This window comes from Phoca vitulina, unplaced genomic scaffold (genome assembly GCF_004348235.1).
Source record: "Phoca vitulina isolate PV1807 unplaced genomic scaffold, GSC_HSeal_1.0 scaffold25, whole genome shotgun sequence".
NCBI lineage: Eukaryota > Metazoa > Chordata > Mammalia > Carnivora > Phocidae > Phoca > Phoca vitulina.
The window spans coordinates 19,689,718-19,713,457 of record NW_022589728.1 but is presented as its reverse complement, the minus strand read 5'-3'; the positions used below and the strand labels follow the sequence as shown (position 1 = coordinate 19,713,457).

At 33.4% G+C, this 23,740-nt stretch overlaps 1 protein-coding gene across 1 annotated transcript in view; it reads right to left on the bottom strand.

The window, feature by feature from the left end:
* CUNH8orf34 (chromosome unknown C8orf34 homolog) overlaps positions 1 to 23,740 on the bottom strand; it is a 373,414-nt gene that overhangs the window by 6,438 nt on the left and 343,236 nt on the right. The window contains 1 exon segment of the mRNA XM_032421931.1: positions 17,147 to 17,240. Within this exon segment, the coding sequence (XP_032277822.1) occupies positions 17,147 to 17,240 (94 nt within the window).

Genomic DNA, 23,740 nt, shown 5'->3' with positions numbered 1-23,740 from the left:
TAAAACTATGTAACTTGGTATTTATCAAAGTTATTTGATACTAGATTTTCATATAACTCATTTTTTAAAAATCTGTAGAGATCCATTGGTAAGTTCTGATTCAACCAGAGTCAAAGACTTATCTCAATGCAACTGCTGTTTCAAATAATTCAGCAACAAAATTGAAAAAGCATGGGTTTTGTACTCAGACCTGAATTCAAATTCTGATTCCACCCCTTCCTATGTACATGACTTTGAGCAAGTTAGCTCAACATCCCTCTCAGAGGAAGACTATAAGGGAAACATCTTTGCAAGAATCATTAAGTAGTGGATATTTGACAGTGTTGCAGTATTCAAATTTAGATAAATAGGAACTACAAAAAAAATATGGACTGAAAGCGATGATTGTATGTGGCAAGTGGATGCTGAATAAAGCCGGAGAACTTGATAAACTTTTAGAAATCTTAAACATGGAAGGGTTTTGAATGAAATAATGATGCATTCATATTTAAATGTTCTTTACCACCCAAAGGTACTAAAGGTGCTTGCAAGAGAGCAATTGAATTAATGCTCTGTATTAGTGGTTCTCAAATTTTAAGCATATTAGAATCATCTGGAGGGTTTTTTAAACACAGGTTGCCGGACTTCACTATTACAGTTTCTGATTTAGCAGTTGTGGAGTGGGGTCCAAGGAACTGCATTTCTTACAATTTCCAAAGTGATGCTGATGCTAATGCTGATGTGGCTGGTTTGTGGACCACACTTTGTGTATCACTGTTCTGTGTAGCATGGACTTTGGGTGAAGGATGAAGCCAGCCGTGGTTGGATATACTTGAAGAAAAAGTAGTGAAGTGTCTAGGTACAAAATTAGATTGAAGTGTAGGTTTAGTAGGAAATAGCCTTAAGGGCAGAAGGTTTGGGACAGAGAATGGATTATAGAAATATAAGATGTTAGAGTTGGATGCTATTTCACAATTGACTAAAAAAAAAAAAAATGCATTACTTTAGAAGATCACTACATTTGAGAGGGCCAAAGAATTATAATAGTAAAACATTGGATAAGTCTCCCAAGTTGGAATTAAGTTTTCCTAATGATAAGATTGGGGCAGAGAGAAAAGCAATGAATCAAATATAAACACCCCACATGAAAGAATAGGAGTGATTGGTAAGATTATAGTGACAAGGAAAGAAACAGGACAGCCAGACAAATGGCTTGAGCCCAAAAAGGAGAATTTCAGGCAGAACGTTAATGCTACCTCATGGTATTTGACACCTGGCAACTGAAAGAAGGAGCAGCTTCTCCTGGTAAAGGTAAGAGTAGCAGCTTTTCTAGAAACCATTTCAAATAAGGTAAAAAAAAAAAGGAGGGGGGGTATGAAGAGTGTTCTTTGAATAGCACTGACAAACAATCAGTTTGGAAATAAAATTCCAATTCCATAGGGCCCAGAGGAAAGATCTGGGAAATAGATCCACAGTGCTTAAGAAAACAAACATATGAGGAGATTTTATTTTGGTAGGGACAGTGAGGCAAGGCAAAGTGGCCAAGGATAAGAGAAATAAAAGACAGAATTAACTGATCTCAAGTTTCTCAATTGAACTTTGGCATAACACTTGGTCTCGTGTGGCAACTGACTTAGGTATCCAGCCTTACACTCTTCCCTCTGTGAAGCAGGACTACTTATACAGGGATGGCCATTATTACCCATACTTAGGGGGATTAAGAAATGAAGCACCTTTGGTCGGGGGAAGAAAGAGCAAGCTAGAGAGTAGCCATAAAGTCTAGAAATAAAGGTAATATTTTTGTTTACAGATTAGAACCTGCTTACTTTCTTCTTGAATGTTCTAGGTACAGGTCTATAGTAAAAAACAGCAACACAAATCACCTGAGGCAGTGATCACAAATACATATGTAGGGATAGATGTAAATGCTGCATTAATGCTCTATGTTCACTGCAACTCTGACTAAATTATCATTACAACAGAGGAACAACACACTGAACATATGAAATGTCATTGAACATATCATGTTCTGTTGTGTAGACGGATAAACCACTTATTAGATAGATATGTCTATGTTTCTAGACATTGTGGCCTCCCTGAATAATCAGAAGATAGAGACTCAGGCTTGGCCATTTCTCAAGTGATCTTCAAAGGTCACTTAAACAATATGACCTAAATTTATTCATTCTTTCATTTGTTCAATTCATTCAGTAAATATTTATTAAGTAAATCAATAGTGAATATATAAATATTTATTAAATAAATATGTGTTGAATACTTACAATGCAAAATAGGAACATTAAGAATAAATTTTCCCTAATAGGTTAATTTTGGGGATTAAATATGTGGAAGAAACTTATAAATTATGAAGCCTTGCATAGCTAGTAGAAACTTTCTGAAAATTATTTTAAATGTTAACAAATGGATAATCCTTTGTGTCCTAATATGAAGGAGAAAGTAACATATAACATATGTTTAATAATATAAAGAAAAGCCATGTTTTTGGTTTGAAGAATGTTTAATTATACTGAAGTTGATATATAGTTTTGGAATATTTAGTCAACATTTCAAAACAACTCATTTTTAAGAAATTTGGAAGCCTGCTTTGAACAGTTGTTCTATTTTTAATATCTAACTATGGGATTTAAAACATGTTTAATGTAATTACTAAATGTTATTTATTTTATTCTGTCAAAATTTTAATTTTTACGTTTATCATGTATGCCTCCCTTAATTTTCTGGATGACTTTGCATGTAGATAACAATTTGGAACACAGTGTAAATTTAACTAAATCAAGTTGAAGTTTATATTAAAAGCAGATTTTCTACCCAAATGTATTACTGCTGGTTTCTTTATATGTCACTTTTTCTTATTTTCATGCTCTGTAGTGTTTTTTTTTTTATGACACAAATTCTGCACTCAGTGAACTAATTCCTCTCTTGATACTATCTATACACACATTCCCTCCCCCCCTCCTTTTTTTAGCTTATAGAGATGGAATGACATTTTTGGAGTAGAACATATGGCCTTCGATTGAGCTAGAATGTAGATTGCACTTTTAATTGTGTTTCCTGGGGAAAGGATATTTAACAGATCTGAGTTTATAAAACCAGAGTAATATCACCTACATATTAAGTTGTCACAAGGATTAAAGGAAATACTACCTAGCACATACCAGCAAAAATTTAGCAAGTTCTCTTCCATTTTCTCTTCTTTTGGAGATACAGGTGTTCCTATGTAAACCTTAAAATGTCAATTACTCATAATAGGCTTTAAGGAGAAATGGAATGATATAACCCTAAATACTCAAATAGACTTTGTAATTCTATTTTATGTTAGCCTATGTGACAATTTTCCTAATTCATTATTAAATCATATATCTAATAGGATAGACACTAACTTTCTCAGTGAAAAGATTTATTATGCCACATTTTTGAAGTTCTGTGCTTAGAACTCCTCTTCTATCTTCATATACCCTCTTCATTATGCCTACACAAGTAGTTTCTTCAGCCACAATGCCTATCTTCAGGCTAGGATTTCTTATCAGATCCTAATAACAAATATATTTCAGCTTTTATTCCACCTTTTAGGAGACTATGCTAGTCAACTTTTAGAGCTCAGACAGTGGAAATATAGCATCTTCTGGAGAAAACAGTTTGTTCTTTGATTTTTTTTCCCTTTAGTTTGAGGTAAATAAGCACTTAAGTTTGAAATAAGAGGAAAAAGGAGAGTGAAATAATAAGGTGAGTTGAGATCAATGATGGTATGGCTGCAGGTACCCCAATTAGTAGAAATGAGATGAATTCTTTCAGCCTGGGAGAATATAAGAACACTGCAAAAGATATCACCCATCAACCACCCAAGGGAGAGGTCACTCTTTTGGTCCCAAAGTAGGACTATAAAATCCTTCTCTCCTCTGCTAGTGCCAAGGCATATTAGAAGCAGCAAGCTAAATGCAAAAGCCATAGAATAATTAAGAAAATCAGAAAAAATGAACTGTAGCTTCACAAGTGAAGACAGATTATTCTTGGTTAGTAAGTAAAAGGCAAAAATTATTTGGCACAAAATCTTAAAGGAAAGCATACTCTTTTACTCTTTTACTCTTTTACCAGAGGTAGAGTTAATGTACCTCTGATGTTAAAATCTGAGAACCGAGCAACTGTAGATGCACCTGAGTGAGTATGAGCCCATTCTTTGCAATTTACCAGCCTGGGGACCACAAGGATGGACGAGGACCTTATAGTCTTCTGACTCCTAGTTTTTTCACACTCCATCATATGTCTAGAAAGAAAATTAGCCTCCCACTGAGATAATTAAATGACACATGTGTATACTCACAGTAAAAAAAGTGAGTCCATTAGTCAGTCACAGTAAGAACCTAGCAAGTATCTGGGAACAAATTCCACACAGGAGTAAAAACACAATGTCATTAAAAATAACATCATTAAAGGTAAGTAGAAAACCTAATAAGAAGCAAGAGACAAGTCCTGGTGGTTTAGAAGATAAATTGTCCTTTTTTTTTTGCACAAATAGAAACCATTTTATATGACATATGCCTAGCCTAAAAGTAAAAACTTAGAATTTACTAATATTTAGCAAGCATATACTATGTGTCTGGCACTGTTTGGCAGAAATTAAAGCAATGAAAAAGAAATGTTTTCTTAATCTTTGGAAACTAAAGGCAATTATCTGAAAATGTCCTGATTTTGCCCACATTTACTGAAATATATTGAAGTAAGAAATTTAATATCCAGGATTGGTTGGGTAAATTATTCAGACAGAGCATCAGGGATCTATCAAAATAATAAGGTATTAAATGGTCAATATCCAGGAGAATAAGAAAATAAACAGAAATGAGCATGGAATTTGGGGACATGGTTCCTCTACAGGTTGCAGAAGTCCTGAGAGACTGACAACTTGCAAAATTTCCATAGGCAGGCAGGACAAAAATTGGGGATCCAGGCTTACTGAGGAAGATGACCCACAGTAATTTCCTAGGTTTGGGGTTGCTACTCTGAAGGGCCACACTATAAGAATAAGGGCAAAATAGAATAAACCAGCCGTGTCAATGAATAAAGCCTACTTAAAATCTTCTCAACTTTGTGTTGAATTCAAATAATCTAGGATTACTAGTACCCCAGAAACAAAGTAAAATCCTATCTGGAAATAGATAACATCATTTTAGGCCTCAAATTATCTTTGCAATTTTTCATATACAATTTCACACTTAATCTAAAATAAATAAACATGATGACAAGATCATGTGATCAAAAACCAAGAGAAAATGACAGAGAATAGAAAGACGCACAAGGAATCAAATAATGGACTAACACAGATTTCAAAATAAGTATGGGTAATAAGAAATGAAAGACAATATTTAGAGTTTTTGGAAAGAACTAGAAATTAAAAATAAACCAATGAAAATGCTAAAATAAATATAGTAACTGAAATTTGAAAGTCGAGATATGTGTTAAGCAGCAGATTTGATAGCATTAAAGAGAGAAATAATAAACTTGAATATAGATCAGAATAAAACATCCACAATGATACACAGAAACAAATGAATGGAAAATGAAGGTGGGGCACATTTTTCATACAGTTAGAATGTCTAATAGATGTTAATTGCTGGCTGTGGTAATTTTAAAACATAATGCCCGAAGTCTTTTACATTTTTCGCATCCATTGACCTTGAATCTATAATCTATGACTGCATAATCAACAAAATAAATCAATTAATTAAAAAAGAGAGATCATCACAGAACTGGAACACATTTTTCTAAAAGCTATATGAAAATATTACAAATACTTTGTAAGAATGAATTTGAAAATTCAAATGAAATGAGCAAATCTCTGGAAAAATAAAGCTTACCAAAACTGTCACAAGAGGAAATAGAAAATCTGAGTAGTCACATAACTATTAAAGAAATTAAATTCATAGTTAAAAATTCTTTACACGAAGAAATTTTGAAGCCCATATAGCTCCACCACTGAATTCCTCTAATCATTAAAAAAAAATTCAGTGTTACACAAACACTTCCGGAGAATCCATCGGGAAATATTCCCCAACACGTTTTATGAGGCTAGCTAATGTTGATTCCAATGCATAACAGAAGAATTGTGTTAAAGGGAAACTTTTTTGCCTAAATAAGCCAATTGAATTATAAATATAGATATAAAAATCCTAAACAAACTTTTACCAACATCCTTATCAAGTTAGGTTTTATTGCAAAATGCAATACCAGATTAATTCTCAAAAACTAACCCATGAAATTAACCACAATAATATAATAAGTGAGAAAAATATTTAAAAATGGATTTAAAAGTTTGATAAATTTTGACATTTATTCACAATTTAAAAAAAACTCAATGGATTCAGAATGTAAAAAAATGTTCATAATCTAATAAAAGTGTATACACACACACAAACCTATAGCAAATATTGTACTTCATGATGCAAAATTGAAAGCTTTCCTTCTTAGATCAGGAATGAGACCCAATGATTTCATTTCCTTAGAACATATATCCAGAAGAGGGCTTGCTGGAGCATAAGGAAGTTTTAGTTTTACTTTTTTGAGGAAAATCATCCATACTGTTTTCCATAATGGGTATACCAATTTACATTCCCACCAACAATGTATAGGGTTCTCTTTTTTCCACATCTTCACCAACTCTTACCTTTTTGATTAAAGCCATTCTAAGAGGTGTGAGGTTATATCTCATTGTGTTTTTGATTGCACTTCCTTGATAATTAGTGATGTTGAGCACCTTTTCATGTACCTATTGGCCATTTCTATTTCTTCTGTGGAAAATGTCTATTAAGTTTCTTTGTCCATATTTTAATTGGATTATTTGAGGTTTTTTGTTGTTTTTGTTATTGAATTATATGTGTTCCTTATACATTTTGGATATTAATCCCTTATCGGATATATGGCTTAATAAAAATTCTCAATAAAATAGATATAAAAGGAAATTTCCTCACCCAATTATTGTCATTTATGAAACTCCCACAGGTAATATCATAATCAATGGAGAAAAATTGAAAGTTTTTCTTCTAAGATACAGTACAAGGCAAGGATGTCCATTCTTGCCACTTCTATTCAAAATAGTACAGGAAGTACTAGCAAAAGCAATCAGACAAGAAAAAGAAATAAAAGGCATCCAAATCAGAAAAGAGTAAAATTATCACTGTTTGTAGATGACATAATCCTATATATAGAAAACCCTAAAGACTCCATGCAAATACACAGACACACACACACACACACACACACACACACACACAAACCTGTTAGAACTAATAAATAAATTCCATAAAGTTACAGAATACAAAAGCAACATACAAAAATCATTTGCACTTCTTTATACTAAAAATGATCTATCTGAAAAGGAAATTGAAAAAAAACCAATTCCATTTACAATAGCTTCAAAAGAATAAAATACATAGGAATAAATTTAACCAAGAAGATGAAAGATAGGTACACTGAAAACTATAAAACAGTGATAAAAGAAATTGAAGAAGTCATAAATAAATGGAAAGATATCCTATGCTGATGGATTGGAAGAGTTCATATTGCTAAAATATCCACACAAAGTGATATATAGATTCAATGCAATCTCTATAAAAATTCCAATGGCATTTTTCACAGAAATAGAAAACAATTCTAAAATTCTTGTGGAACCACAAAAGACTCCTAATAGCCAAAGCAATCTTGAGAAAGAATAGAGCTGGAGACATCACATTTCCTGATTTCAAATTATATTACAAAGTGATAGTAATCAACAGTATGGTACTGGCATAAAAATGGACACATGGACCAATGGAATAGAATAGGGAGTCCAAAGGTAAACCCAAGCATATATGGTTAACTGGTTTTTAACAAGAGTGCTAAGAATACACAATGGAGAAAGGACAGTCCCTTCATTAAATGGTTTTGGGAAAACTGTATATCCACATGCAAAAAAAGAAATTGGATCCTTATCTCACAATATACACAAAAATCAATTAAAACGTTTTAAAAACTTAAACGTGAGACTGGAAACTATAAAACTCTTAGAAGAAAACAGAGGGAAAACTCTTTGACATTGGTCTTGGCAATAATGTTTTAGACATGACAAAAGCTCAGGCAACAGAAGCAAAAATAAATAAGTGGGACTGCATCAAAATAAAAAGTCTGCACAGCAAAGGAAACAACAAAATAAAAAAGGTAACCTGAAGATTGGGAGACAACATTTGCAAATCATAGTTCTGATAATTATGTATTTTAATATAAAAATATATAAATATAAAAATATAAAAATACATAAATCATGCATACTTTGAGACTTTGGGTAGGAGTTTACTCTAAAATTAATTATGTTTTAAAGAATTATAAGCTCAAGCTACATATATTTAGTGATATGTAATTGATAGGTTAATGACTACACTCAATAACAACAAAGTTTTAAAAAGCACTTCAACAATGATTTATTTCTCCTCCTGTAAGTTGGGCTGTATTATGGTCCATGTTTGCCTTCTTTGCCTAGTAAAGAACATAACTTCTGAAAAACTTATTATTTATTTATTTATTGCTGCCTACAGAGACTCCTTTTATTTTCATTTTTAAATTTTTTATTTCAAGTTTTTACTTAAATTCCAGTTAGTTAATATACAGTGTAATATTAGTTTCAGGAGTAGAATTTAGTGATTCATCACTTACATTGTATGTGGTATGAACCCAGTGTTCATCACAAGTGCCCTTCTTAATACGTATCATCCATTTAAGCTATCCCCCTGTCCACCTCCCCTCCGGCAACCTTCAGTTTGATCTCTATAGTTAAGAGTCTGCTAGTTTGCCTCCTTCTCTTTTCTTTTTTCCCCTACGTTCATCTGTTTCATTTCTTAAGTTCCACATATAAGTGAAATCAGATGGCATTTGCCTTTCTTTGACTGACTTATTTCACTTAGCATAATATACTCCAGCTCTATCCACGTTATTGCAAATGGTAAGAGTTCATTCTTTTTTATGGCTGAGTAATATTCCATTGTATACATATACCACCACTTTATTTTATAAGTCTTTTAAAAATGGCATGTCTTAGGGAGATGATGATCTCTGTTTGAAATAGCACTAGAGCACAGGTAGTTTAAAAACGAGTTTTATTCTCATCAAGTTAAGAAATATGTGAAGGGCCAAACACCTGGACCTCCCCATCATTTGTGTTAATGCTATCCAAAGTTCTGAATATGAATGTTCTCATCAGAGTTCCTCCCTATGTAAAGATTTCTCCACTGTTTATCAATTCACATTTTTTATCCTTATAATTTGCACCCTCTGTGTTCTTTTCATGACTTATATTTCCAGACTTATTTCTCTCTGATCCCCTGTGTCTAGTGTTTTTCCCTAAAAGTATGAATTGCTAGTTCCCTGGGCCACCAAACATAACCAATGCTCTTCCTATGTTCGCGTCCTTGCCCATGTGTTATTCTTGCTCATATGACATTCTTGTCCATCCCTGTACTTCAAAATCTTACCTATCTCTTAGTTCAAGCACCACTTCTTCATTAAGATCTCTCTAATTACATGTTCCTACTGCCAACTTCATGTGATATTTCCTTCCTTTGACTTCCTTAACATTCTGTTTATCTCTTAAGAAATATATACCTTATGCTACAGATGCTTATGCACTTCTCTTTAACTTACTAGAGAAAAGAGATCATAACCTTTTGTTTTGTTTTGTTTTTTGTATATCCTATGCCATAGCGCCCAACACATAGCAGCTTCTCATTAATGTGTTTTGAATTTTAAGATTCATAAACATGATTCTAAGGAGATTCTAAGGAGGTAATCTGGTCTCTGGAGCATAAGGAACATATTGGAAAATCTTAACTAAAAAAATGCTAGTTTGGGACAAATATGTCCAGGTCTGTTTAATTTGTGAAGCTGAAGCAGGTCAATGTTACAAAACAAGTCAGGGAAAATTATGCAACCAGTTTGTCCGGTGTGAACACGCTGAGTTCTTACAGCAACTGAAAATATACAGAATAAAATTCATGGAGAACAAATAGGTTTTACTTGCAGCCAATCAATACATTCTTTTCATTTGTGAAAGATATATCCCATCAAATATTAAGACTGCCTATAAGCTAAATCCATCAAGGTTAGAGTTATGAACTTCATTTTGTTTTCATTATTATATTTTGTAGTTTCAGGCTACACCTAGAGCAAATGTAAGAATATTCCAAGACAAACAAAAAGTGTTTGGTAAAAGGATTAAAAACATATGCTACTCATTTATAACTTTGATTTTTTTAAATAACCAAAAATTGGACCATGTATCTCCTATTTTCAGTTTTAAAAAATTCAACTCCATACAATATTCTAATCCAAAGAATTCTGCATCACAAAAGAACTGTTCTGTTGTTTAAATACAGCCTTCTCTGATACTTGTTATGAAATGTTCTGACTACTATTATTGCATATGACAAGGAAATGTCAATAAATAAAGCAGGTAAGCTTTGTATCTATTCTGAAGCATGTAACTTTATATATTGGAGAGCAACTTGATACATTTTTCCATTGTACTTAATAATAGTTTATTTGGTGAGATTAACTTTTATATTGTATTAAATATTACCCTTTAAATTTTTTCTAGGAGGTTAGTCAATTGAACCATTCATAATATCAAGGTTTTACCACAAACATGGGAAACATTTCAAAGTAAGAATGTCACATGAATAATTCAGAGGCATTTGGCCTCTAGAAATTGCAAAAACTTCTTTATAGCCAAAATATCCTCTACAATCACTATTATAATGGAAAATTACATTTTGACAGAATGTTTTGCTTGCAACAGATAATTAACAGTAATTATTAACTTACTTTTATATTTATTGGTTAAAGATAAATTGTTAAATATTTATGATGATAACAGATACCAAACATGCAAATGCCTAAGGTATAGGATTTATTGCCTGGTATGAATTCAGATGCCCTGAATTTTTTAGGAGAAGCTTTAGAATTTTCTGAACACTCATAGAAGATTTAATGTGAAAAGTGAGATTAAAAATCATCACGATTTCTTTTGGTCTTCAAAAATAACCTAAAAGAGTTTGCCAGAAGTTTTTGTCTTTTTTTACTTTTAGAGCTCATCTTTCTAATTATTCTTGTGCTGTTTTTATCATATTACTGTTATTATTATTATTTTTTATTCTTGGTTGTTTCCAATGTGTGTATGTCTTTTCTCTACAAACACATATATTGTGTAGGACAATCCAGTTGACCTTTAAATCAGAACAAAATACTGAAGTCCTGTCTCATTTATCTCCTGAGGTATATATTTCTAGTCCCTATTTCTGATGCCACAACCCTAATATTTAAACTCTGAGTTCCAAGTCTCCTGAAGCCCTGACACCTATCTAAAATTGGCTATTAACTCATTTTGGTCTTTATGTTATCTACCTTCCACTGCCCCTAACACATCCTTTTCTACTCTTTCATTTGATAGTAAGTTAGTCCCTTATCTTGGGCCTGGTAAAATTATCAGCTGTGGTACAATAACATCACTGCCTCAAGCATTGCTCAAATACAAATCTTGGGAGGCTACGTGGAAAGAAGTAATGCAAGGTTAGATTAAGGAGAACAAAGGTCACACCACATCTTGAGTGGACAGTAGAATCCTGTAGCCCCATTTATTGCCCCAAGCACTTTGGTTCTCAAGAGTGACAGAATAAACTGTGTCACCCCCTGGTAAGGGGAACAAAGTGAAGTCATGAGTAAAGGATGAAGCAATAAGAGTAAACATCACTGGGCCCAAACAAGAACTCTTGATTCTACTCCTGGCATCTGCTACTAACCAGGTGACATGAACAAGTCTACAATCTCTTAGAGAATCAACTTCTTCATTAAATTAAGAGAATTGAGATTGAGAGGATTAGATTAGATTAGCACTTCCTAAAATCCTAGAACATTTGTTTTTCCCACAGTTAATAGGCATTCTGAAAATTATAAGCATTCTGAAAACAGAAGATAATAAGCATTCTGCACAAAGAACTCAAGTAAATACACAAGAACGCTGGACTCTACATAGTCAAGCAGATCTTGCAGCAGGACCACCTGGTGACTTTTAGAAAAGACTGTATATAGCATGTCTTCAAGTCAACAATGGACAATAATTTCTCTCATTTTAAGCCAAGATGCTGATTACACTTGATCTGATCATTTAAAAGTGTAGAACTGTTTTTGCTCCTCTTGAAAAGTTGTTACATCACTGGTATATCTTACAACTGAGAGTTTCTCAACTATAATGATATGTATAAAGTCCCAAAACTTATCTTACTACAAAATTGTTTTTAATAGCTTATCATGAAATTAGGACTTAAAGAAATAGATATTATCTGATTCTACAGCCCATTATGAAGATATCTTACTCCCATTCAAGCAAAGAGAAAACTAGGCTGATGAAAGCAGGAAAAATAGGAGAGGAGAAGCATTTCTGGAATGTGAGTATAGGAATCTCCAAAAATCTGCTCCTCTAAAAAGCAATGAGAACATTAGCAAAAAAATCACCAAAATCAACTTTTCACAACTCTAGAAATTAACCAAAGGCTTGCAATAATCCACAGAACATTTATTAAAGAAAAGCAGCTGAATCTCAATGAGAACAGTGAGCTGTGTGGGATTTTCACTTACCCAATATCAATAACCTTCTCTCTAACTCTGCAGTAGCCTTGAAACCAGCAGCCTCACAATGATGGTAGCTATGAAAAAAGCAGCCTCTGATCCACAAGAGGGGACAGAATGAGTTTGGAGTTCCCCCAGATGTCCCATATCTAGAGAATTGTCACTATTTGACCTATATAGAAGCTGCCTGCAAAATCCTCACTTGAATGTTTTTTCTTTATTTGTCCCAGATTAAAGCTCACTCAGTGAAAAACTCAATCCCTATGACATTTGTCAAAAACAGTTAGAGGCAACAGTTTTACTAGCAGGTGCCTGAGGCAGTGATACCAATTGAGGCAAACAAGGGGTTTACTAAAAAAGAAAAGAAAAAGAAAGAAAGAAAGAAAAAGAAAGAAAGAAAGAAGAAAGAAAGAAGAAAGAAAGAAAACAAGAAAGAAAAGAAAAAGAAAACCTCATGGATGAGATGTCCTTAAGAAGCTTTCAAAAGATCTGACATATTCCTGAGGATCTAGAAGTCCACCCATATGTGTGGTACTATGCATCTGCCCAGGAAAAACCTAGTAAGGCTCTATCTCTCACCTTTTGTTGACCTAGAAGCTCTGTGTAAGCAAAGTTGTAAAGTTCTGGAGTGTCCATGGCATGCCTCAATACTTTGTCCAGGCATTAGCTGACTACTAAGCTACTGAGCAGAGACTTCAGCAGGTATACAAAAAATAATATAGACTTTAAAAATTAATTCAGGAAAGTCAGTAAACAAAAAGTAGTAAGGGCAATAACAACAAGAAAAAACAATAATAGACTGAAAATAACTTTGATCACTTAAGACTCTCAAAGCTCATGAATATAATTTTATTATATTAATAATAAATTATACTTGTACAACAATTAAGAAAGTATATTCACTCACACCTATCATTCTATTTGATCTTCACTCAAATCCCAGGAATTCAGTGACAATTAGGTAGCACTTTGCCTTATTTTTGACTCCATACACTAGCTCTTTGGGATTAATGAAGTGTTTGGACTGATTTATGCCATCACACTTTGCATCTGCTATTTGTCATATTTTTCTTTTGTTGTTGTTGTTTTAGCTTGGTTTTTCAAGTTTTAAAACTCCACAATCTAATTAGAGGGTGCTGGCTGGTTTGATGGTAGCTATTTTTGTCCATGTATATGTTGAACCTACTGATTAGAGAGCCTGTACCTCAATTTCATTCCATATTTATTCCTTCAAATTTCAGCCTTCTTTCTCCATTCTCATATTTTACATCCAAACTTAACTTACAGATAGGAAAAGCAGCCTAGAGAAATAAGGTCCAAAATTGAACAACACTATGGAGTCAATTCTGAAAACACAACCCTCTGATTCATTGGACTTTTCATTCCAGAGTTCTCAATCTTTAGAATAATCAAGGTTCACCTGAGGGGTTTATTAAAAGTGCAGAATTCAGAGTCCCATGCAGAGATTCTGATACAATAGGTCTGAATGAAGCCCAGGAATATGAGCATCAAACAGTATCCCAGTAGATTCAAAGGTCTGTGATATGAGTTATTTAGTGACTTCACACTACAATCTGAGAGATTAAAAACAAACACACTCCTAACATGATTTTTTTAAAATTGTGATTTATACTTTTAAACAAAAGCAGAATAAAGAAAAAAATCTATTGAATTAAGGGTTCTGCTTATCTTATTTAGAACAAAAGTTTTTAAAGCTTCCCGTTTGATGATTCAAAACATCTTTTCCTAAAAGGTGTCTTTTATAAAACTTCTTTGAGCTGTCTTATTTTAAGATGATGCAATAAGAAATATGCACTACTACAAAGGTCCTCACATTATTTGGAAACTTTCTGCCATGATAATTTGTCTCAGGAGAAATGAGAACATTCTACAAAATTACCTAGGAATAATTTATAGAAAGCTGACTCAAGAAACAGGTGTTACTGTTGGAGTGATGAATCTTGTCCTTTTCCTCACTCATAAATTTCTAATATATGAGCCTCTAGACTCTAAATCAGATGTTGGATTCACATGTATTTATGTCATTAATTCTCTTTCACTGAGAAAATCAAGAGGTAGATGATCTCTACACATCTTGCCGGCTGTTCCACACACCACATGCCCTGAGCACAGTATCAGTGGAGATGCGGGTACCACAGCAGCTCCATCTTACACTTCTCCCAGCACCTGAAGGTCGGATGCTGTTCTTGAAAAGTATTTGCATCTCTGTGCTATGAACTTGGCTACAATGTTAGCTAGCATTCCGTTTCCAGATGGCTCTTGTTACTACCTAATTATTTTTAAACCCTGATTTTATTTCAAACAATTTACCATTGTCAAGGGTCACCTCCAAGTACAACATTGCTGAAATAAAATATTTTTGGTTCTAGGTCTATGGTTAGGAGAGTTCAAGAATGGCCTTTTTTAGAGTGATTGATAGACCATATGGCAGAAGCCATGGCTAAACTATAAATCCATTATTAAAATTTTAAAAACAATAAATAATTTTTATGGCAATTACTCAGTCACAATTATTATTTATTTTATTTGTTTAAATTTCCAACTGTCTTGATAAATGAATTAGAAAGAGTCAAAGAAATATATTCATTCATTCATTATTCTGATATTTATTGAGGTCTTATTGTGTATGTCAATATATAAACAGATTCCTTCTCTCAAAAACTTTGCATTCTAGTGGAAGAGGAAATTATTGCAACTTACCAAAATCTTGTGAAAGTATATGCAGAAAGGTAATATGATTAGGTGACAAGGGTTAAAGAAAGTTTTGGGGATTCTTATATATCTCCTTTGCATTATTAAGCTATTTTTTAGACTTAATACTGATTGGGAGGCATTGGATTTAAGGGGAAAAATAAGTCTAAATTTGCACATGGATTAAATACACTATTTTGATTGATTATGTTCTTGTTTTTAAGTTTTAGTTCATTATAAGTAATAGCACATAGAAGTAACACACTGTGCATCCTATAAGGATGTTGTTTACCTGGCCTTACTCACTCTGGGCACCTATGTGTTGATTCTGATAGAGCAAAATTATATATATTGTATTTATACAATACACATACACATTACCTTGAAGAGTTTTTTTTTTTTAAACACAAAATTTATGAAGGCCTCAAAGAATTTGGTGAAAATGATTAAATCCAAAGTGTAGAATGAGTGTTCATGTATATTTAAATGTGTGGAGAGTAGGGATGGAGTATAAGTGTGTTTGCATTTGTTTTCATAAAAGTTTTGGGCCACTACTAATTCTTTCTTACTTGGGGGATTCTCTTCTTTGTATCCCATGCTGCTCTTTTCCTAGACCATTTTACTCAGGATCCCTTACATTGAAGATCTTCAAAATATTCCCTTTATTTTTGTACTTGCTTAAAGTACAGCCCACTTTCTGAGTCTTTATCAGATGTTGTCTGAAAAAGGTGATGTTTCCCTCCAGACAATCTGTAGAATGTCACCATGTTATTCTGTTTCTGAATGTGCCAGCCAAGTGACACTTCAGCTCTCTGCATCCTCTTACCTGAGCACTCTGCCTTACGTCCCTCTCCTGGCTATGTTCCCTCTGACTACATAAGCCTACAGCAATGGAAATGGGATAAGAATATTTTTAAATGCTTCTTTAACCCAGAAGAGTAATTTCTTTGATCCCCCTGGGTAAGGAATCATAATGTTGGTTGTGTAACATAATAGGTATTTCTGGTAGCTATGGCTTAGGGGAATTTTTAATTAATCACTTCACACCAATTATTATGAGAGCTACATTACCATTTACAATTTTTATTTCTCTCTGCAGGCTACCATTGATTTAAAAAAGTAAATTTTGATATGTTATTTTTTTTAATGATGGTATTTCTATATAGTCCAGACTCCAACCTGTCATCTGGATTGCTGAGCCCATATATCTGACAATGTCAGTAACCCCCTGGAAAGCATGCCGTATGTCATGCCAAAGTAGAGTAATCCATCCTTTGTTATGAGTATAATATAGAGATTTAAATCAAGAGCTGTATATTCTATTTGTCTTAAATACTATAATATTAATTTGTTTTGTGAGCTTACAAGAGTTTCTATATACATGCACTTATTCATTTAACCAATAATGATAATTTCACATATAATAAATTATGAGATGATTCTCACATACTTTAAAATTTTTTAATAATCACAAATTATCACTGATCTAATTCCACAATATTTATAGAAGATTCACATTCCAAATGGACATTCTGTGCTGGTCTTTAGGAAAAATAATTCCTTCTTTTGAGGTGTTATCTACCCTTCTTTGCAAAGTCAGTTTGCAGCCTCTGCACCACAATGAAAAAACATCCCTGAATCAAGATTTAACCTGAAGTAGAGCGTATCTTTACACAGTCTCCCTAAACAAGCCTGAATTTTTTGCAGGCATTTAATGTTATGAAAGGGAAATACCTTCATTGTGGATTTCCTTTGGCTAAAAGCAATTTATCAGTAAATAGCAATGTCTACTCACATTTATCTTGTTCTGCTTCTACTCCTTCACTTTCTGTGTCACTTGGCAAGATCCATGGCTGATGAACTACTTGCAATTGCTTTAAAGATTCATCCTGCCAAAGAAAAAGTTCATTCTGGATTAAACTCTAGATGGATATCATGAATACCAACATGGGTGAACACTTAGTCTCTACGAATTATATGTCAAAAAGAAGAAGAAAAGAAGAAGAAGAAGAAGAAGAAGAAGAAGAAGAAGAAGAAGAAGAAGAAGAAGAAGAAGAATTTCCTCACAACAGAGCAGAGTTCTAAGTTTAAATTCATTTTCAAGTCAAAGTCATGCCATAAACTCTGAACTCATTTTTTATATTCCCTTTTAAATAAGATTTAATGTTTTAATAAGAGGAAATATCTAGACTCTGTTCCTTCCTGAATTAATATTTTTATGGAAATCTTGGCAAGCATGCTTAGAAATATAACAATGAAATATTCAGTATAAAATTGCACAAAATGTGCCTGTTTGCCATCAAAGTTTCAAACTCCTTTTAATGAGAATAAAGATTAGTAGGATTTAGAGAACATTCTCAACTTTACCTTTCAGTATTACTTACTTCACTGACTTCTTCCTCTTCTCACTTCTTTATTTTTGTTAAGATATTTCTCATACTTCCTTCTTGCTCTATGCTTTCTGTCATTGCCCTAAAGCAGACCCTCATCATCTCCCACCCTGACTGCAGTAATAGCCATCTATGATGTTTTCTAGGGTCAAGTTCCTTCCTAATTCTCCCCACCAGTTTCCTGGCAGAGTGTGCTTTTGAACATGCCATATAATGTACTCATTACCTTTTCATAATCTTCCAGTGGCTTCATAATTCTCAGGATAAAATCTAAACTCAAGGTCCATACTTGATCCATACTTGTCTACCCCAATATACCACCACTTCCATCTCCATCCCACCTCAACTAACACTTCCACTCCAGCTACAGTTAATTGGTAGCTCCTCAAGTTGGTTATTCTGTCTGATATGCCAAGATGTTTTCACATATTATACTTCCTGCCTTCATTTATTTATCTGTCTCAAACATTAACATATCTCCCAAGGCTTAGATGTCATTTCCAAGGAAAGCCTTCCTCAGGGAAGACAGAACTACTCCTCTATTCCTTTATGTGCCTATTGTGCCAACGTAATAATTACTACATAGTAATTGCCCTTTCATATTCTCCTGCTTCAAAGATAATGTGGAAAGTCCCTAAGGGCATGGATAACTTTTGCCATCTCTAAATTTGAGATTTATTGAGCCATGATGTAAGAAAATCATTTCAAATATATTTCAAAATTTTCAAACAAAATCACTATGACCTGTCAATTTACTCTTGACTTCTCAAATTCATCCATCATCTTCCCCCTCTTTCAATAATCTTTTTCTCCAACCTGAGGTATTTTGTTCAGACAAATGCTGACAAGATAAAAATAAGGGCCCACAACTCCTGATTTCTAAGAAAGATGATATCACCAAGTATTAAATGTCCACTTTGCTTAAAATGATTCCTGTATGAGAGAAACATCCTATTTGTGACCTCTTGATTGTGACAGTTACCACTGGAGATGTTTAGTCCTGATCTAGAGTTTCAAAAAGTTACAACTTTTCAGGAGTTTTGGAGGGGAAAAGGGGGTTGAATAGGTGAATCAGAGGGGATATTTTAGGGAAGTGAAACAATTTTATATTATAATGGTAAATACAAAACACTAGCATTTGTCAAAACCTATAGAACTTCACACAACAGGGTAAAACTTACTGTATACAAATGAAAAAAATCGATTAGAAGATTGGGGGATCCGAAGATGGAAGGCAAAATACTAAAAAAGAATCTAGATACATTACAAATGTATGAAATGTAGCTGAAGACGGTGGGGGAATAAGGTTCTAACCTAAGTCACTTTGAAAACGAGTGGAGTCTCTAAAACCAAAACCAAAAGGAACTGTGCACAAATACTGTATACTAATTGATAAAGTTGCTCCCTATGTACATACATGTTTACAATTCTGAAACTACTATACATATATTCTGGAATTAAACAATGAAGTAAATGGATGACAGATGCCGGGAGCCAAATATTTCACTGTTGAAGTGGGAGTTAATAGAAAGCACGGCTAGACTGATTCACGTATAATGTACTAGAATTGGAGACATCAGTATGAACTCATGTTTAGCTTACTATATATACAGAAGGCTACATAAAGAAATATTTATGGATATTTGTATATACATGGGTTACTATATACACATATATCTCTCCGCTCTGGCAGCTGAGAGGGCTTAAAAGCAATGACATCCCAATAGCAATGAACACAACTATCACCCAGATCTTGATTCCTAATACCATTCTCCAATGAAAGAACCAGAACTCTTGAAGAAATGACTGATTCTAGGACTGAGGCAGGAAAGATACAAGATAAGCCTGAAGCATCTTGTAGTGCCAGAAAGCAAGTGTTCACATATGCATGCACACACACACACACACACACACACTCACACACACAAACACACACACACAAACTCTCTCACACACACACACTCACGCATACAGACTCTCTCACACACACACACACTCACACACACAAACCCTCTCTCACACACACACACACACAAACTCTCTCTCACACACACACACTCACGCACACAGACTCACACACACACACACTCACACACACAAACCCTCTCACACACACACACACACACAAACTCTCTCTCTCTCTCTCACACACACACACATAATGAGGGATATATCAAAGGGTTAAAGGAACCAACTGAAAAATCTATCAATGGCCGAAGCTAGCACAATTTATACAATTTTAAAATAAAAGCACATCTTTTTTCATCTTTTTTTTTTTTTTTAGCACCAGCAACTCAAAAATAATCTGTTAATCAGATTAAAACTTAAATTCCAGAGAGTAGATCCTAAGAGTTCTCATCACAAGGAGAACATTTTTTGTTTTAATTGTATCTATCTGAGGCGATGGATGTTAACTAAACCTGTTGTGGTAATCATTTCATAATATATGTAAATCAAACCATCTTAAACTTATACAGTGATGTATGTCAATTACTTGTCAATAAAACTAGAAAAGATAAAAACAAAACCAAAAACTTTTATTGCTGTCATGAGAGATGGGCTTTGCAGTGAAAAGTCCTTGCCTGAGGGGTCAAGAGTCACAGGTTTTGTTTTGTTTTGTTTTGTTTTTTGTTTTGTTTTACTATGGTTAATTTAGGGCATGTCACTTCTCCTCTTGGGATGGAATGGAGTGCGTGAAGGTACTGGATAAGATGATCTCTAGTATATCACAAGTGGCAGATTCTAGGTCTAGATTCTTTAGACAGCCAGTAGAATGTGAGAGCCACTAGATGGGCTATTGCAGAGAAAGTTAGCCGAGAAAAAATATAGTCAATCTTGGAATACACACTTTACATATAAATCTGTTTATTTTTAGAATTTAACTTATTTTTTTTCTCAGATTTATCAATTATTGGATTTAGTCTTGCAGGTCCATGACTAAAGAAACAGCATAAATGCAAAAAAAAAAAAAAAAGTCTTGGATGTAAAACTCCATAGCAGTATAGAGGACAGCAGAAATATAATTTCAAAAATTTTTGTGTAACAGAGAAGAAAATCGCCTTCCTGCAATCTACTAAAAATAGAACACGTGATCTCTGGTGTTTAAAAAAGAACTATGAAAAATAGCCTTTTTGGTTTTGTAAGTTAAAATCAAAATGGCTAAATCTTACTCATTTAAAACATAAAATTTTAAAGTAACCATGAAAAAATCCTTTTAATTAAAAAAGTATTTTGGTTATTTACCTTTTGGGCCTAAATACTAAAACCTGTTTTTATAAGAAAACATATAGCTAATAAGTCACTTGTGTTACTTTTTCCCACAGTGGTTCAGAATACTAAGCAATCCTACTGACTGGTTTCCGGTTTTAATGGCTTTACTCCTGAACAGATAACAAGCATTCAGTTATTCTTTTGTTTATTGCAAATTATATAAAGTACAAATGGAACATTAGCTCAGTAAAACATGTAGTTTGGGAAGAACTTTAAAATGCTGAGTTGTTGGAATTGTAGAGATAGTACAAATATTACTGTTAATAGATCATTTAAATGCTTTATTTGGTTTTCCCTTAAATACAATTGGTAATATAATGCACCTGTTTGCTTCATTGATGCTGACAGGCAATACAACGTATGTTCATACTTGAGCCCATAATACTTTTTGATGGGGTCAAGAAGCTGAAATCTTGAACATTTTTAAAAACAAGAGCTAGGGGCACCTGGGTGGCTCAGTCGTTGGGCATCTGCCTTCGGCTCCGGTCATGGTCCCAGGGTCCTGGGATTGAGCCCTGCATCAGGCTCCCTGCTCTGAGGGAAGCCTGTTTCTCCCTCTCCCACCCCTCCTGCTTGTGTTCCCTCTCTCGCTGTGTCTCTCTCTTTCAAATAAATGAATAAAATCTTTAAAAATAAAAAAAAAGTTAACACGTTCATCTTTGCCAACTTATTGAAAAATTTTTCTACAGGAATATTAAACTAAGTCTGAGCCTAGTACAAACTGTTTCATATGCCCAAGGGCGAGCTCTTGGGTTGCTTTTAGAAGAAATGCCACTCATCCTTTTTCTAAAACACTTTCACCGTAAGTATGTAAACATCCAGGGACTAGGAGTGGTGAGAAATAGTGACATGCATCACATGGAAAACAGTTGCTAGCCCTATATCAACATATCATTTTATCTGCCAACAGAATAAGTGCTTTATAAACTTCAGCAGTATTGTTATTCCACATGGATAGCCTATTTTTGGATTCTCTAAATGCAATCAATCAGTGATTTATGTCATCTGTGGTCATGGAAGTTCAGTTTGTTTAGAGAAAAAAAATCCTCCTCTGCTTAAACTTTCACCATTGGATACTTCAATTTGGAGGTAAAAGATATTCCTCTCCCTTTGGTTAAATACGAAAATAATGCACAAAACATCAGCTTCTATCTTTCAAAAAAGATTAATCACTTTCATTTTACTTCTATAACCATAGGATCCCTACAAAATAAAAATCCCTGAAGCATGTTGCATGTAAAGCAAAACAAAATTACCCTCCTCTTCAGATACATTTAATAGACTGCTTCTACTGACAAAGAATTAAGTCTATATTTCCATTAAAATGAATTTCTCCTTATATAACTTACACACTTAAATTAATACAGGCATACCTCATTTTATCATGCTTCAGATACTGTATTTTTTTTTGTTGTTTTTTTTTTTTACAAATTGAAGGTTTGTGGCAGCCCTGCCTTTAGCACGTCTATCGATGCCATTTTCCCAACAGCCCTTGCTCACTTCATGTCTCTGTGTCACATTTTGTTAATTCTCTCAATTTTTCAAACTTTTTCATGATTATTATATTTGTTATGGAGCTCCGTGGTCAGTGACTATGACTTGCTGAAAGCTCAGATGATGGTTAGCATTTTTTAGCAATAAAGTATTTTTAAATTAAAATATATACATTTATTAGACATAATGCTATTGCACATTTAATAGACTACAATGTAGTATAAACATAATTTTTATATGCACCGTGAAACCAAAAAATTCATTGGCTCACTTTATTGCAATATTCACTTTATTGTAGTGGTCTGGAACCAAAGCCACAATATCTCTGAGGTATGGCTGTAAAGTTTGAAAATACCTTTTTGTATTTGTTAATGAAATTCCTTGTATTATCAGACCGAAATCCATAAATTTTTAGTAAATTATACTTCTACAGCCCAATTCTTTTGGGAATTGTAAAAGGGCAATTAAATCATAAGAAGAGGGAAGTAATAAGTTTAGGAAGCTGTAAGTCTGAATTAACAGGGTTTGGGAAAAGAAAAAAGAAAAAGCAATAACAAAGTTAGAAATAAATGGTAGATTGTGAAAAATATTACAAAATAAATGCAAGGTGCTAAAATAAATTTATCTGAGAAATTTGCTATACTATACTGCACAAGGGGATTACACTCCATTTCATGTCCTAATTCATTCCATTTGGTGACTTTTCTCTCTGAGGAAGTTGTGGGATAAAATTGTAAGACTCTGAAACGGATGAAAGATTATGGGTACAGACAATGAAAAACAATACATTTTTCTAGTATATCCTTCTCGTTACCTGATTCTGTGGAGGCTCTAGGTCTTTCATTGACTTTGAGCTGTTTAGTAACTATGTAACTCATAGACATTGATAGTAGTGCAAACGATTCCAGTCCATACATTGTATCCATTTGAATGTAACTGATTATTACCCTATGGATATTGGTCAGTTTTACCAATTTTTGCCTCTCTTTATAACTTCATTTCAGCATTCCTTATTTAAAGGAGGGTTTAAATTTTCCCTTGAACTGGTTGTAATACTTTACTGGTTCCCTTACTAATTAGTGAGTTCAATAAATCTTTGATATATGTTCATTTTATATCTGTATAAGAGCCATGATTATAACTTTTTAAAACACTGTTATCCTTTAACATCATGTATTAGTTCTTTTTTTTTTTTTTTTTAAGTTTTTTTTTTTTTTTTTTTTTTTTTTTTTTTG